The sequence below is a fragment of the Vombatus ursinus genome, unplaced genomic scaffold (genome assembly GCF_900497805.2).
Source record: "Vombatus ursinus unplaced genomic scaffold, bare-nosed wombat genome assembly UNPS02015129.1, whole genome shotgun sequence".
Lineage (NCBI taxonomy): Eukaryota > Metazoa > Chordata > Mammalia > Diprotodontia > Vombatidae > Vombatus > Vombatus ursinus.
In genome coordinates this window covers 1,069,863-1,085,712 of record NW_020954907.1, presented here as the reverse complement: position 1 = coordinate 1,085,712, position 15,850 = coordinate 1,069,863, and the positions used below count along the sequence as shown (strand labels likewise).

The following is a 15,850-nucleotide window of genomic DNA, read 5'->3' as shown; positions in this document are numbered from 1 at the left end:
AGGCTAAGGGGCCCCGTGAGGGGTTAGGTTTGGGACCCTTAATTCATTGCCAGGGGGCCAGAGATTGTCGGAGGGCACGGGATGAGACGGGGAGGGACGCGATTGCCTTGCCCCGGCCTCTCCGCGGGCTGGCAGCCGGGAGGAGGCCGGGCGGGGAGCTGGGGGTCGCAGGACGCGTCTGGGTGCACTTCCGGAGCTCCGGGGTGAGAAGGGCAGCGCCCCGCCGGGTCCGAGGGCCCCTGCAGTCCTGGGGGGGAGGGGTAGATGGGGTCGGGGCGGGCTGCCCTAGGGCCGCCTCCTGGGACGCAGCCGCTCTCCTCCCGAGCGGCTGCAGAAGTACTTGGTGACGCGGCGGCGGCACTGCTCGCAGCGCACGGCGCAGCACCAGTGAAACTTGCAGTTGCAGCTGGTCACGGTCTCGGCGCGCCGCTGCTCCACGGCCAGCCCGCAGTCCCCGCACAGGCGGCGGCAGCTTCGGCGCTCCCAACGGCCCAGGGCGCGGCCGCGCCGCAGGCACTCGCGGCCCTCGGTGCCCGGCAGGCCGAGCGTCTTGTTCTCCAGGCAGTAGTCTGGCGAGTCTTCCAGGTGCACGAGCTCGCGCGTGGAGATAGCGCGGAAGGTGTCGGCGATGGCTCCCCGGCCCGCCGCGCTGTTGCCTGCGCCCTGCAGCAGCTCCACCTTGAGCGCAGCGTGGTACTTCTCCTTGAGGTGCGCGCCCACCTCGCGAAACTCGGGCAGCTGCAGCCAGCACGTCTGAGTGGTGCAGCTGCCCGACACGCCGTGACATTTGCACGTGCGCTTCATGGTGGCCTTCACCGCCTGGCCGGGGAAGGAGGGGTGAGCGTGGGGTGGGGGGCGGACGGGGAGGGGGCTGGACGAGGCCAGTCCCGCCCCAGCCTTAGTAGTGCTAGAGAACCTTTCCTCCCGAGGCCACCCTTCAGGACCCTGGACACCTCCTGGGAACTGGCTTCCTTCACCCACCCTCAGCCCCAGTCTGAACCGTGGGGCCCCAGGCTGAGCGACTGTCAAGCCTCATCCTTTTTCCCTTTCCCTAACCCCACCAACCTTAAGTACATCTCTGAACCTCTCTCAGGACTCTCCCCAACCTGCACACCATCTCACCTGCCACCGGGGATAACCCTCCCTCCAAGGGCCCTCCTGTCCTGACCCAAAGAGGGGAACTCCAAATAGGCCTGGGAGACAAGGTTTCTGAATTTACTTTTGGGACCTCAAGCCAACTCGGCAGGCTTAGTGCCTCGGTCTCCTCATCTATTAGATGGGCAGAAGAGCAGCCAGAGGGTGAAGGTAGACTAAGTAAAGAAAGGAAAGCCTGCCTTGGGCTTGGGCAGTTGGAGAGGACCTGGAGCCAGCCCCTGCCCCAACCCAGGTCTTGCCAGGGCTCACCTTGCGGCCAGCTTCATTGTTGTGTAAGTTCATGGCAGCCCGGGCATCCTGCCCAGTCTCCAGGGCATCCACAAATTGCTTGGAGATGGCCTCTCCGAAGCCCACGTTGTCACTGCAGCCACCCCATAGCCAGCCCTGTCCCCCTGGGAAGGAATAGAGAGGGAGGAAAGGGCTCTAAAGTCCTGCCATAATTCTCAGGGAGGTGACTCAGCCAGCTCTGGACCTCTAGAGGAGGCACGGTGTGATCTGAGGCTGAGGCCTTTTGCCCAGGGACCTGGGAAATCGTATAACTGTCCCTTAACCAGGGAGAAAAGGGGGCAAGGCCAGCCAGGATTCTGAGTATTTGGAGTCCCTCAAGTCTGGGAGGATTCATCCTTTCTCATTCAACCAGCATTTGTTGAGTGACTACCACAGGCCAAGGACTGTACTAGGCCCTGGGGATACAAAGAAAAAAAAAAGAAATAATCCCTGCCCTTCTACTGAGGAGGCGAATACAACACCTGCGCAGAGAAATAAATACAAAATAATTTATGGGGAGATGGCACTAGCAGCGAGGGGATCAGATAGACCTTGTATAGGAGGCAGCCCATGAGCCAAGCCTTGAGGATGCCAAAGAAAGTTGAGTAGGGTCACTTTCAACCCTGAGCATTAACTCATCCCCAATCTCCTCCAGCTGCGGTCCTCCACCAACCCACTTAGTGGATTTAAGTAATAATAAACAGTGTATGATCTTTAGCAAGAAACAGCTGCCACCCACTCAGCTGATGTTTGAGGGAGTGCCGGAGGTATGGAAAACCTGCTTCTCCTTAGGAATGTTGGGAAGTGGCTTAGTAGGTCCTTGGATAATATGTTATATACCTCCTGTCCCTTCACAATCTCTATGGTCTATATAACCTATTTAAAATTCTTCCTTTTTTAGGGAGAGAAGAGGGGAGGGGAGGGGAGGGGAGAGAGGGAGAAAATTTGTAACTCAAGTTTTTTTTAAATGAATGTTAAAAATTATCTTTACATGTAATTGGAAAAAATCAAATACTATTAAAAAATCTCTATGGTCCAGCCAAATGAGCCTTCTTGCCATTCCTCACTCCTGTCAGGCCATTTTCCCATCTCCATGACTTTGCACAGGCTATTTTCCAGGCCTGGAATGCCCTCCCTCCCCACTTCTTTTCCTAGAATCTGTAGTTTCCATCCAAGCTCAGCTCAAATATCCTCTAAATGAATGAATTGATTCCCCTAGCTGCTACTGCTTTCTTCCCAAATTCCCTTTTATTTATGTATTTACTTTATATATCTGGCATATGTATACAGAGAGGCAGTGTAAGGGAATGGCTGAGTTAGACCTTAAAGCCAAGAAGACATCATTTGAGTCCTGACTCTGATACATGCTGGCTGTGTGAACTTGGACAAGTCACTTAATCTCATAGCATTTTAAGCATAAGGGGCAGATAAGATGCCAACCTGCATTGGTAGAAGGAATTTCCTCACATGGGAGGTCCCTATACCAATGACATCACAATTCCAGTCTCTAGCCTTAGTTTTCATATACTAATCTACGTATGAGGAGTGTGGCCTTGATGGACCAGTGATCCTTGAAAGCAGGGATTTTTTCATTTTTCTCTTTGTAGTCCCAGAGACTGGCACAGTGCCTGGCACGTAGAGAGTACTTAATACATGTTTTTGGATTGATTGATTAGCTGATTCCAGCTTGTAGAAATCCAGGTAGGTTCCTTGAGTGCCTAGGGCTTCTGAGACACCGGGGTATCAAAGTGGGTAGAGTCCTGGACCTGGAGTCAGAAAGACGTGGGTTCAAATCCAGCTCTGGACACTTACTAGCTGTGCAAGTCACTGGACCAGTTTCCTCATCTGTAAAATGGGGATAATAATAGCACCTACCTCCCCAGATTGCTGTGAGGATCAAATGAGATAATATTTGTAAAGTACTTTGCAAACTTTAAAGTTAGTTATTAGTGTTATATCCTTTAAATCCAAGTATTCTTGCTGAAGTGAAGAACTACTCATACCCGTTGACCTGTTGTGCTTCTGAATCTGAGAAGTGTGGGTTGAAAGAGGGGGCTGGATTTCACTTGTGTCACTAGGAGGGGCCATCCTGCCTGTCCAGTATCTAAAATGTATTGGCATGTCACCAGGCCAGTCACCATTTTGGTTGCACTAATCTTCAGGGCCCAGAGAGTCATGAGATCTGGATTTTGGGGTGGGGGAGGGGAGATCGAAAATAAGATCAGTGATCAGGGCCACTGAGACAAGGCTAGTCATTTCTTCTCTTGACCCCTCTGATTCCCTCGATCCTGAAATAGCACACTCGTTGTCCAGAGCATGTGGCCAAGAAACCAAAGTGTGTGTGTGCGGGGTGGGGGGGCCCGGGGGGGTGAATAAAACCAGGGTCCCCCCCAGAGGTGGTGGCAGTGGAGGAATAGGGAGGCCAGCCAACCAAAGACTAAGAATGTCTGTTCTCTGAATCCTAGCAGCTGGTTAGAAACTTGCTCTGGTTTAGAGAGATGAGATTTAGATTACAAAAGGAAAGATCAGATCTTCAGAGTATTTTATTCCCTGAGACACTGAGGAGCCCGGTTAAGGCAGATCTGGGCAGGGCAGGGCCAGGGGGAGGAGCAGGGAAGGTAGAAGGAAGAGGCTGGAAGGGAACTTTGAGGGGCAGGGGGGTAGAAGCCTGAGGAAGAGAAAGGGATTTAGAGCCTAAGGATTTAGGGAACAGTGCACAGGGTTGTAAGGACTGGAGTTGTGGGGATGGGCTTCAGGGGGATGAAAGAGTGTGTGACCTGAGGGAGTCTAGAGGACATGCTCCTAGGACAGACAGTCACAGAAAAAAGAATGAGGAGAATCAGGGAAGAGAAGGGGAGAAGGGTCCCAGGAAGAGAAAAGCAAAGGAAAGAACAGGGAAGGGAACGTTAAAGGGGAATGATGGACAACACATCGAAAAAATTAGTCTTCAAGCTCAAGAGAGAAGGGAGAGCTTGCTCCAAGGGTCTGCTTCCATTGTCTTTTTCTGATGAGAATAATGTGTGGGAAAATGTGCATTCTGGGCTTTTCTCAGCCCCATCTGAGGTCTGAGCTCTCCCAGGTCTGGCTCCATGGGAAGGTCTGAGCTCAGCCTCATGTATCACTTGGGAACAGGTTTCATTGGCTTAGCTCTTTTTCCGTTAGTGGAAAGGGCTCAGTTCTGTGTAGAGCCTCCCCCCTGATACCCACCAAGTTCCCTGCCCCCTTCATATTTTTATTTCTGTCACTGACTCCCACCCCCACCCACCCTCCACACTGGGTACTTACCCAACTGCCCATTTCGGGAATCGTCACATCCACAGTTGTCAAAATCCCCAAGGCTGCAGTTTCGGGTCAACGTGTACATGACCCCAGCAGAGCTGATAGCATGTACAAAGGCTGTCTCTCGATTGGCTGTCAGGAATCAGAATGAGGACATCTAGAGGGGGGTGTAGACTGCCTCCCCTTCAATGTCCCTCTTGCCAACCTCAGAGGCCATCTAGCTGATCCCATACAGGGGAAGCAGGAATCCTCGCTACACAGGTGATCACCCAGGTGACGTTTCAATATCTCCAACCTCAGAGAAGCAGCCCATCCTACTTTTGCTAACTCCAAACGCGCTGAGCTAAAGGTGGGATCCCTGCAACTCTGGGGTCAAGCAAAATACAAATGATCCCTCTTGCCCATGGTCATCAACCAACCAATAAACATTTATTAAGTGCCTAATATGTGCTAAGTGCTTCAGATACTTGAGGACAGCTATGATGTCCCTTCTAAAAATATTCTGGCCTTGGTCAGAAGCCTGATTACATAGGTAGACTCTTCTCCAGGTTAAACATTTCCAGGTTCATCAACCGACTCTTACTTAGTATAGTTCTGAGATACATATATGTACACACATACATATGCACACATATGTGTGTATTATATGTGTTTGTATATCTATATATACATACACATCTATATACACACATACACACATATACACACATACATGTATATTATAGAATAATTAACACATCATACATGATGTACAATAGTATAGTATATCATATCACTCACTCCCTTTCCCCAATCTGCTCTATGCTTCCTTTTCCAAGCTTTCTTTTCATTCATTCCCTCTGTCCTTTAATCAGCTTGTCTGTTCCCTGCTTTCCTCTGGCGCTCTGCCAGCTGTGCCTTCTGGGAATCCAAGAAAAGACCCTTAGCTGAACTGGGGACTGGTAATGGGTCTGGGACAAGACTGAGCCTGAGGGAAATTGGAGAAGAGGATGAGTCTGAGGATCCTGCTGTGGTGACCCTAAGACAAGTTTGCTCCAGAACAGCTGTAGCCAGAGTGAACCAAAGCTCTGCCCTTCAGGAATGATACTCCTCACCTGAACCCCAGGGCTCTTGGCTGAGCCCGCTGGCCAGTGGTATGTATGTATATGTGTGTACATGTGTGCTTGCATGCATATGTTATTTGGAAGTATGATTCCTGCTCAAGCTTTATGCCCATCACCAAGCAAACTAGAGTCAATCCAAGAAATATTTATTAAATGCCTCCCCTGAGCAAAACACTGGGAATACAAATATTAACCCCACATACATCAAGTATCTCCTCCCCTGATAATAATAGGACTTTGCGGGGGCAGAGAACGGGACAGAATAAGGGTGAAGCAGCATTGGACATCAAGGCCCACAGAGTGAAGGCTCTAGGAAGAGGAAAAAGCAATTTTTCTGGGTAGACGAGATTTCAAAGAAGGAGCCAAATGGAGAGAAGAGGCCAGAGCCAGAGACCCCTGAAGGGGTGTGTATATATGTTCAGGGCTGTGCCAGGATATGGGGCTCTAACCTGTGGCCAAGGGGTCCCAGGAGCTGCGGCTGAGGCTTTCCTTACCACTGCGTAGCCCGCCATGACTGGACAGCTGGAGCGCTCTCTCAGGGCAGTTCCATCGGTCCCAGGCAAACTGGTATTTGCATTCTTCAATGCCACTCTGAGCACCAGCGGCCACACTGCTGGAGTAGATAAGATAGGCCTGCAGGGACAAGAGTGTCAGCACGCACAATCACCTGAATCAGTCAGTCACTCAACTAGCGTTTATTAGGTACCTATTATGTGCTGGGCAGTGTTTTAAGCACTGGGGATACAAAGAAGGCAAAAGATACCTCCTGCTCTGAAGGACCTCATGGTTAGAGGGGGAAACAACATGCAAACAGCTACATTCAAGCAGGATATATCCAGGGTAAGATGGGGATAGGTCTTTGAGGATTCAGATTATTCCCATACCTGTCAAACCTAACTCTTCTCCCCACTCCACCAGCATCACCTAATATGTGAACATGGGTCTGCTGACCTCATCATTATTGACGCACAACTCTGCTCAGCATGAGCAGTATCTGGACAGCAAGATCAGGCTGACCCTGGAGGGCAGCAGTCAAAGGGGAGGGGGATGGAAAGGCAGCAGCTGTGGTTAATAGCCCTGAGTCTCTCCCTAATCCTGAGGCAGCCTGCAGCCTACACGTATAACCAAGACAACTCAAGGCTCTCACTGCTGCGTTCAAAACTAATATCATTAGATTTATTTTGAAAAGCCATATGATATTAAAGGAAGAAAAGGGAATATGATAGGATCTCATGACAGGGCAGCCCTACATGGGAGGAGGCCTTTCCTGATCCCCAGTTTCTAGTGCTTTCCCATTACCTTCCACTTATCATATATACATATATATGCGTGTCCCCTGATAGAATATAAGTTCTTTGAGGGCAGGGAATATTTAATTTCTGACTGTGTATCCCTAGTGCCTACCACAGTATCTGGCACAGAGTAGGTACTTAATAAATGCTTGTTGATTGGTTAATTCCTGATTGTCTTTCTACGTATGGATGTAGATCTTCCTTACAGAAGTCATGACCGGGGGTCATTCCACCCAGTTGCTTGAGAACGCCAAAGGAATTAGTTGTGATGAGTCTATGTCATGAGCTCAGTGATAGCCTTGACAATACCTTTTGACTTCTGAGGGAGTTTGCCAGTGGGATGTCCCAAGGATTTGTCCTCTTCCTTATAGCGTCAGGGTTACCCTACTCCTTTATGGCATAGCAAGAACACTAATTTGGAGTCTAAGGATGAATCCCAGTTTTGATATCTTCTACTGATATGACTTTGAACACATCATTTAACCTCTCTGGGCCTCGGTTTCCTTATTTGTAAAATGAGATGATCTCTAAGGGCTACTCTAAATCTACATGAGCCCAGGAAGAAAGGGAGAAGCATCTTGACCTGGAAGTTGAGGCAGTAACCTGGGAGTCGGGACTCCATATTGACTTCCTGGCTTGCCATTCTGCCTTGGGCCAATCATCCTGTCTATGTTTTAGTTTCTCCATCTGTAAAATGGACAATCCTGGTCACTTCCCCATCCTCCAATATGTGGTTAAGTAACATAGATAATATTGTTCTAATTTTGTCTATGTCTCCCCATTCTGCAGAACAGGGTACCTCCCCAGGATCAACCTTCCTTCATTCCCTCTCCCCCAAAAAAGGATATCAGTGTCTCAAACATAGGAGGGAACAATTTTGCCTCATTCTGTCTTGGTCAGATCATATCTGAACTACTAATTTAGTTGAAGGAATTAGAGATGTTTACCCAGGAGAAGAGAAGACTTATATAAGTGGCTGAAGGCCAGGAACTGTTGGATTTTTGTCCTCTCTGGAAGGATCTCCTGAACGAGCAAGGATGCTGATGTGGATACAGATTATTAGGATAAGGAACAGAGTACAAGTTCACAAAAAAGGTTCAAACTAAGTTCATAAAGGAGGTACCAGGGAGAAAGATTCTTTCTCACTGGCTGGAGGTCAGAGAAGGCTTCCTGTGGAAAGTGGTATTTGAGATGAGCCTGAAAGGAAAGACAGGATATGACAAAGGAGAAGAGGTGGGGAGGGCACTGTAGGCAGAGGAATGAATAAAGGCATGGGAGGTGGGAAAATGCAAGAGGTTGTCCTGACTCCCTTGGGAAAAGGTCATAGATAATGGACAATTAACATGGCATCAAGAAGTGGCCAAAGAGCAAAGGTAGGAGACCCCAAAGCGGGAAATCAAAAGTTTCTCTTACCTTTGGACCAGTCATCAGGAAATTATTGACTGACCTAGAATAGATAGAGATCAGAACATGAAAAGAGGAACCAACTGTCCCCTACCCCAAGTAGCTGCTCCTTTCCTATTCACTCCAGATCACTATCCTGTTTTCCTCTACACCTTCAGACTCTGCTCTATCAAGCACTTTGGATACCTGCTTGATCCGTTTGTCTCCCTCCTCTCATCTTGTTCATTCCCACTCTCAGCTTCACCCCCTGTCCTGGCCATCTTAGATCACTCTCCACCTCCCAACTGTTTTCTCCAATTCCATTCGGCACACCTCAGTGTGCAGGGCTCCATCTATCCATTCATCAAACAACAAATATTTATTAAACTCCTACTATGTGCTGAGCACTGTGCTAGGTGCTGGGGATACAAACTCAAAGAACGGAATAATCTCTCCACAAAAAAGGCACAAGGCTCTCAGTGATTTTAAGATGTTCTCTGCCTGCCAACAAACCTCATTAAAAGAAAAAAAAGCCAACTTACACATAATAAGGCTGCAAATCATGAATGTTGTGGCCTCAGAAGAGTACAAATTGTTGATGACCCAAAGGGTAATAGAAAAATGTATGATGAGTATTTTGCCATGAATGACTCACATGCAGCAATTGGTATAAAAGATTTCATAGAGGCTGTATATAATTGGAAAAGGAGGCGAATTGGTAATGTGAGAGGAAAAGATAGTAGGTACGCTGCATTGGTATCCATGAAATACTTTTCTAGCATTTTATTTTTTAATCTTATTTAATATTTTCCCCAATTACATGTAAAAAAACAATTTTAACATTCTTTTTTTCCCCCAAATTTTGAGTTCCAAATTCTTTCCTTCCCTCCCTACCACCCTCATTGAAAAGGCAAGCAATTTGACGTAGATTATACGTGTGTAGTCATGCTAAACACATTTCCATGAAGTCATTGTGTGAAAGAAAACACAGACAAAAACTCCCATGAAAAATAAAGCAAAGAAAAAGTATCTTTGATCTGCATGTAGGCTCTACCAGTTCTTTCTCTGGAGATGGACAGCACCTTTCATCATAAGTCCTACAGAATTGTCTTGGATCATTGTATTGCTGAGAGTAGTTTTAAAAAGTAGTTAGTTTAAAAAGTAGTAGTTAAAGTTATTTGTGGTAGATCATCATACAATATTGCATTTACTGGGTATAATGTTCTCCTGGTTTTGCTCATTTCACTTTTCCTCAATTCATGTAAGTCTTTCCATATTTTTCTGAGAGCATCCTGCTCATCATTTCTTAAATGTATTCCATCACAATCATATACAACAATTTGTTCAGCCATTCTCCAATTGATGGACATCCCCTCAATTTCCAATTCTTTACCACCACTAAAAGAGCTGCTAAAAAATAATAAATAAAAAATAAAAGAGCTACTATAAATCTTTTTGTACACATAGGTCCTTTTCCTTTTTGTTTTCTTTATCTATTTGGGATACAAACTTAGTAGTGGTGGTCAGAGGGTATGCATGGTTTTATAGCCCTTTGGGCATAGTTCCAAATTGCTCTCCAGAATGGTTGAATCAGTATACAACTTTACCAATAGTACATTAGTATTTTAATTTTCCCACATCCCCTCCAACATTTGTCATTTTCCTTTTCTGTCACATTAGCCAATATGACAGGTGTGAGGTAGTAGCTCAGAGTTGTTTTAATTTTCATTTCTCTAATCAATAGTGATTTAGAGCATTTTTTTCATAAGCCTATAGATAGCTTTGATTACTTTGTCTGAAAACTTCCTGTTCATATCCTTTGACCATTTATCAATTGAGAAACAGCTCTTATTTCTATAAATTTGATTCCATTTTCTGTATGTCTGAGAAATGAGAAACTAACTGGAAAATTTTTTTTCACAGTAATGATTACCAACTCCCTCCATCCTATTTCCCCCCAGTTTATCCCACTCTCTTCTTTTACCTTGTTTATTCTCCAAAGTGTTTTGCTTCTGACTTTTGCCTCCCCCAATCTGCCCTCCCTTTTATCAGCTCCCCTCCCTCCCTTCTCCCATCCCCTTCCATTCCTGCTTTCCTGCATGATAAGATAGATTTCTACACCCAACTGAGTGTGTATATTATTCCCTCTTTGAGCCAGTTCTGAGGAAAGTAAGGTCCATGTGCTCCCCTCCCTGCCCCCCTCTGCCATCTTCCCCTCCACTGTAAAGTCTCTTTCAGGTCTTCTTTATGTTAGATAATTTATCCCATTCCACCTCTCCCTTTCCCCTTCTCCAAGGGCATTCTTCTTTTTCATCCCTTAATCTTATTTTTTTTTTAGATAAGCATACCATCACATTCAACTCACACCTCTGCTTTCTGTCTGTCTACTCCTTCTAACTGCCCTAATAATGAGAAAGTTTTTAGGAGTCATAAATATCATTTTCCCATGTAGGATATAAAGTTAATCTTATCAAATCCCCTTATGATTTCTCTTTCCTGTTTACCTTTTTTATGCTTCTTCTTCATCTTGTATTTGAAAGTCAAATTTTCTATTCAGCTCTGGTCTTTTCATCAGGAATGCTTGAAAAGTCTCCATTTTCACTGAACATCCATTTTTACCCCTGAAGGACTATACTCAGTTTTGTGGGTAGGTGATTCTTGGTTATAATCCTAGCTCTTCTGACCTCAGGAATATCATATTCCAAATCCTCTGATCCTTTAATGTAGAAACTGCTAAATCTTGTATTATCCTGACTTTGGCTCCACGGTATTTAAACTGTTTCTTTTTGACTTCTTGCAGTATTTTCTCCTTGATCTGGGGGGGTCTGGAATTTGGCTATAATATTCCTGGGAGTTTTCATTTTGGGATCTCTTTCAGGAGGTGATCAGTGGATTCTTTCAATTTCTATTTTGCCCTCTGATTCTAGAATATCAGGGCAGTTTTCCTAGAGAATTTCTTGAAAGATGGTGTCTAGGCTTTTTTTTTATCATGACTTTCAGGTAGTCCAATAATTCTTAAATTATCTCTCCTGGATCTATTTTCAAGGTCAGTTATTTTTCCAATGAGATATTTCACATTCTTTTCTAATTTTTAATTCTTTTGATTTTGTTTTAGTGTTTCTTGATGTCTCATAAAGTCATTAGCTTCCACTTGCCCAATTCTAACTTTCTTTGTTTTGGGTTTTTTTTTTTTTTTTAGGCAATTGGGGTTAAGTGACTTGCCCAGGGTCACACAGCTAGTTAAGCATCAAGTGTTTGGTCTGAGGCTGGATTTGAACTCAGGTTCTCCTGACTCAGGTTCTCCTGATTTCTATCCATTGCGCCACCTATCTGCCCCTCAATTCTAACTTTTAAGGAATTATTCTCTTCAGTGAGCTTTTGTACCTACTTTTCTATCTGGCCAATTCTACTTTTTAAGGAGTTCTTCTCTTCAGTGAATTTTTGTGTAACTTTTTTTTTATTTGGCCAATTCTGCTTTTCAAGGCATTCTTCCCTTCATTGGATTTTTGTGCCTCTTTTGCCATTTGGCCTATTCTGTCTTTTAGGGTGTTATTTACTTCAACATTTTGTGTGCCTCCTTTACCAAGCCATTGATTCCTTTTTCATTATTTTCTTGCATCACTCTCATTTCTCTTACCAATTTTTCCTCTACCTCTCTTACTTAATTTTTAAAATTCTTTTTGAGCTCTTCCATGGCCTGAGACCAATTCACATTTTTCTTTGAGACTTTGGATGCAGGAATTTTGGCTTTGTTGTCTTCCTCTGAGTGTGTGCTTTGATCTTCCTTGTCACCATAGTAACTTTCTATGGTTGGAATTTTTTTCTGTTGTTCACTCATTTCCCAGCCTATTTCTTGACTTTTAACTCTATGCTAAAGTGGGGCTCTGCTTCCCAAAAGGAGGGGGCATTGTCCCAAGCTTCAGCTTTTTTGTGCAGCTGTTTTCTGTTTGTTTGGTTTTTTTTTTTTTGTTTATTTTTTAGGCAATTGGGGTTAAGTGACTTGCCCAGGGTCACACAGCTAGTAAGTGTCAAGTGTTTGGTCTGAGGCTGGATTTGAACTCAGGTCCTCCTGACTTCAGGGCCAGTGCTTTATCCACTGTGCCACCTAGCTGCCCCCGTGCAGCTGTTTTCAGAGGTAATTCTGTGGACCTGTAGATTTTTGGCTCTTCCAGGGTGTTACGATCTAAAGAGAGGTGTGTTCGCAACTCTCCTGTATATGCACTGGTTTGTGAGTGACCACAACCACTGGAACTGTTACCAAGGTCCCTGCTCCCCTGCAGCCAAAAACTCTAGTGTGCTAGTGTTCCTCCTCACTCTGGGATTGCGACCCAGGACTGTAACCCAGATCTAAGTAGAGGCAATGCAACAGAGTCCTGCCCCTGGTGCCAGCAAATCTCCTTCTGACGCTTGTCCAATCCCCTTACCTTCGGTGGGCAGATAAGTCTAGAAATGTTCACTGCTGCTGATGATTCAGTCACCTTTGAGACCTGCTCCTGGTTTGTTGGGACCCGGTCTGTGCTGGTGTGGCCTGTGCTGGAATGCGCTCCTCTCTCACTCAGGTGCAACAGACCTTTCCTACCAACCTTCTAAATTGACTTGAAGTGGAAAATTGTTTCACTCCATCTTTCTGTTGGTTCTGCTTCTCTAGAATTTGTCATTATTTAATGGTATTTGGAAGACTTTGGGGGAGAGCTCAGGCAAGTCTCTGCCTTTATTCTGCCATCTTGGCTCCACCTCTTCTCCATGAAATTTTAAAAGAAAAAAGAGAAATGCCTTCCATGTCTGTTGGGTTAATCCTTGATGGAGGATTTATGGAAAGACACAACACTGATCACATGAAATGAGAAAGCATGTTTGGATTGTGCTCAGCATCCAGAGGGGGTATACACTCATCATAGATCCATAAAAGGATGCGTGTTTGTTTGAGACAGAGTGAATGCCAGCATAGCCTAATGGATAGAACTAGCTAAAGAAGAGAGTTAACATGCGCGCACACACACACACACATACACACACACACACATATATCACATGTACTATATGCCAGGCACTATGCTAAGTGCCTTACAAATATCTCATTTGCTCATCACAACTCTTGAAGGTAGGTGCTATTATTTTACAAATGAGGAAACTGAGGTAAACAGAGGTTAAGTGACTTGGTGCACCACTTTGTTGCCTCAGAGATAAGAAGACATGGGTTGGAGTCCTATCTCTCACACAGGAGCTATGTGATCCTGGGGCAAGTCACTTAAGCCTCTCAGTGCCCTAAGATCCTCTCCAGGATCTGTAAGTCACAGACCAGTTGCTTGTTGACATTTGTGGAAGTAGTTTGCTCTCCAGGAGCTCCCTACATCAATGAAATTGCAGGTCTGGGGAACAACAGAAACAGGCAGAGTATTGTAAGAGGTGCTAGGGGCAAAAAGATAAAAGCACAATCATAGATCTAGAGAAGACCTTAGGAGTCACTGATTCTTAATTAAGCTCTTAATTTTACAAAGAAGGAAACTGAGGCCCAAAGAGGTTCAGTGAGTTGTCCAAGATCAGAAAGGTTATAAATAGTAGGGTTGGGATTCAAACCCAGTTCCATTAATTCCAAATGCAGCATCCCTTCCATTGTACCATGTTGCCTGCCCTCAAGGAAGCTTCCAGTTTGAGTGTTTGGGGAAGGAGTGAGACAGTGGGCATGAACAATGCATAGGAATATGTTGTACAAGTGAGAATATGATTAAATGAACAGGAGAGGTTAGGTCGGGCTGAGAGATTCAATGAGGGAGGACTCACTTCTAATTGGGACTTTAGAAGACTTTGCTGTAGAGGAAGAATTTTAGCTGTTCCTTGAAAAGAAAGAATTTCAACAAGCAGAGAGATGATGGGGGTCTCTCTGACCATGGAATCCTAGAATCTCAGAATTGCAAAAAATCTTCAAGATCATCTAGTCCAAGTTTTGACCAAAATTCCCTTCTATACATTCACAACAGAGGGACAATCAGCCACTGCTTAAAGAATTTCGTCAAGGACAGCCTATGACCTCTGGAGACAACCCATTCCACTCTTGGATTAATTGTCAAGAAGTTTTTATTTCTTTTGAGCTGAAACCTACCCACTGGCTCTGGTTCTGCCTCTGGGACCAAGCAGGATAGATCTAATCTTTCTTCCCCATTACAGCCCTTCAGATAAAATAAAATAATAACAATACTTAACATTTATGTAGTTACTATACAGTATATACTATGTTCCAGGTTCTGTGCTAAGCACTTTACAAATATTATCTCATTTAGTCCTTACAATAACTTTGAGAGACAGGTGTTATTATTATCCCTATTTTATAGTTGAGGAAATGGAAGCAGACAGAAATTAAGTACTTTGCCCAGGGTCATACAGCTAGTGAGTGAAGCTGGATTTGAACTCAGGTCTTCCTGACTCTGGGCCTGCCACTCTATCCACTATGCCATATAGTTGCCTAAATTAAATTAAATTAATTTAAACAAATTAGATTTAACAAACATTTATTTTTATCTTTTAATAATATTTTATTTTCCCCAATAATATGTAAAGAAAAATGTTAACATTCATTTTTAAAAATTTTGAGTTTCCAAATTCTCTCCCTCCCTCCCCTTTTCCCTCCCTGAGATGGTAAGTCATTTGATATGGTAGCAACCATTTATGAAGCAACTATGTACCAGGCACTGTGCTGGAGATGCAAAGAGCTCAATGAATCATCTCAGGTTCCCTCAACTTAATCACTCTCCCAGATAAGATCTGGTTGGGGAAGAGCTTGGTGAGACTGTCCTCTCTTATGTTTGTAAGGTCAGAAGAGACCTCAGGCATCATCAGATCCAACTCCCTCATTTTACAGGTAAGGAAACTGAGGCCTGGAGAAATAAGTGACTTGTCTAGGGTCACACAGAAAGTCAGTGTCAGAGATGGGGACTCAGACCCAGGTCTTCTCAACTCCAAATCTTGCACCCTCTTCACTATGCCACATTGTTCTAAATGCCATTCCTGTTTTTTAGCTTTTATGATGATTGAATTTTCAGCCCACTAGAACCCCTAGATATATTGTCCTATATGTTGTTGCCTGACTCTCATGCAACAGTTCATTTTTAACTCTAATGTAGAATTTCACATGTATTCCGCTACAATTCCCTCTTTTTTTTTTTGTTTAGCCCATTGCTTTTTTTGGATCATGACTATCACTGTCCTGCTCCATATTATGTCATCTGCTGATTGGGTAGATGTGGAACCTTCTTTTTCATCCAGGTAATTGATTAACATTTTGAAAAGCACAGAGCCAAGAAAAGATCCCCAAGGCATCCCACTAAAGGCCTTCTGCCAAGGCCAGAACATAAGTTAGATGTCTCTGTGGTACCC

At 44.8% G+C, this 15,850-nt stretch overlaps 1 protein-coding gene across 1 annotated transcript in view; it reads right to left on the bottom strand.

Moving 5' to 3' along the window:
* Positions 1-285: 285 nt before the first annotated feature.
* WNT8B (Wnt family member 8B) overlaps positions 286-15,850 on the bottom strand; it is a 45,399-nt gene continuing 29,834 nt past the window's right edge. Inside the window, exons 3-7 of the mRNA XM_027846340.1 lie at positions 8,510-8,543; positions 6,299-6,437; positions 4,708-4,833; positions 1,405-1,547; positions 286-819 (exon numbers count right to left, since the gene is read on the bottom strand). Of these exons, the coding sequence (XP_027702141.1) occupies positions 286-819; positions 1,405-1,547; positions 4,708-4,833; positions 6,299-6,437; positions 8,510-8,543 (976 nt within the window). The remainder of the gene's footprint in view (positions 820-1,404; positions 1,548-4,707; positions 4,834-6,298; positions 6,438-8,509; positions 8,544-15,850) is intronic.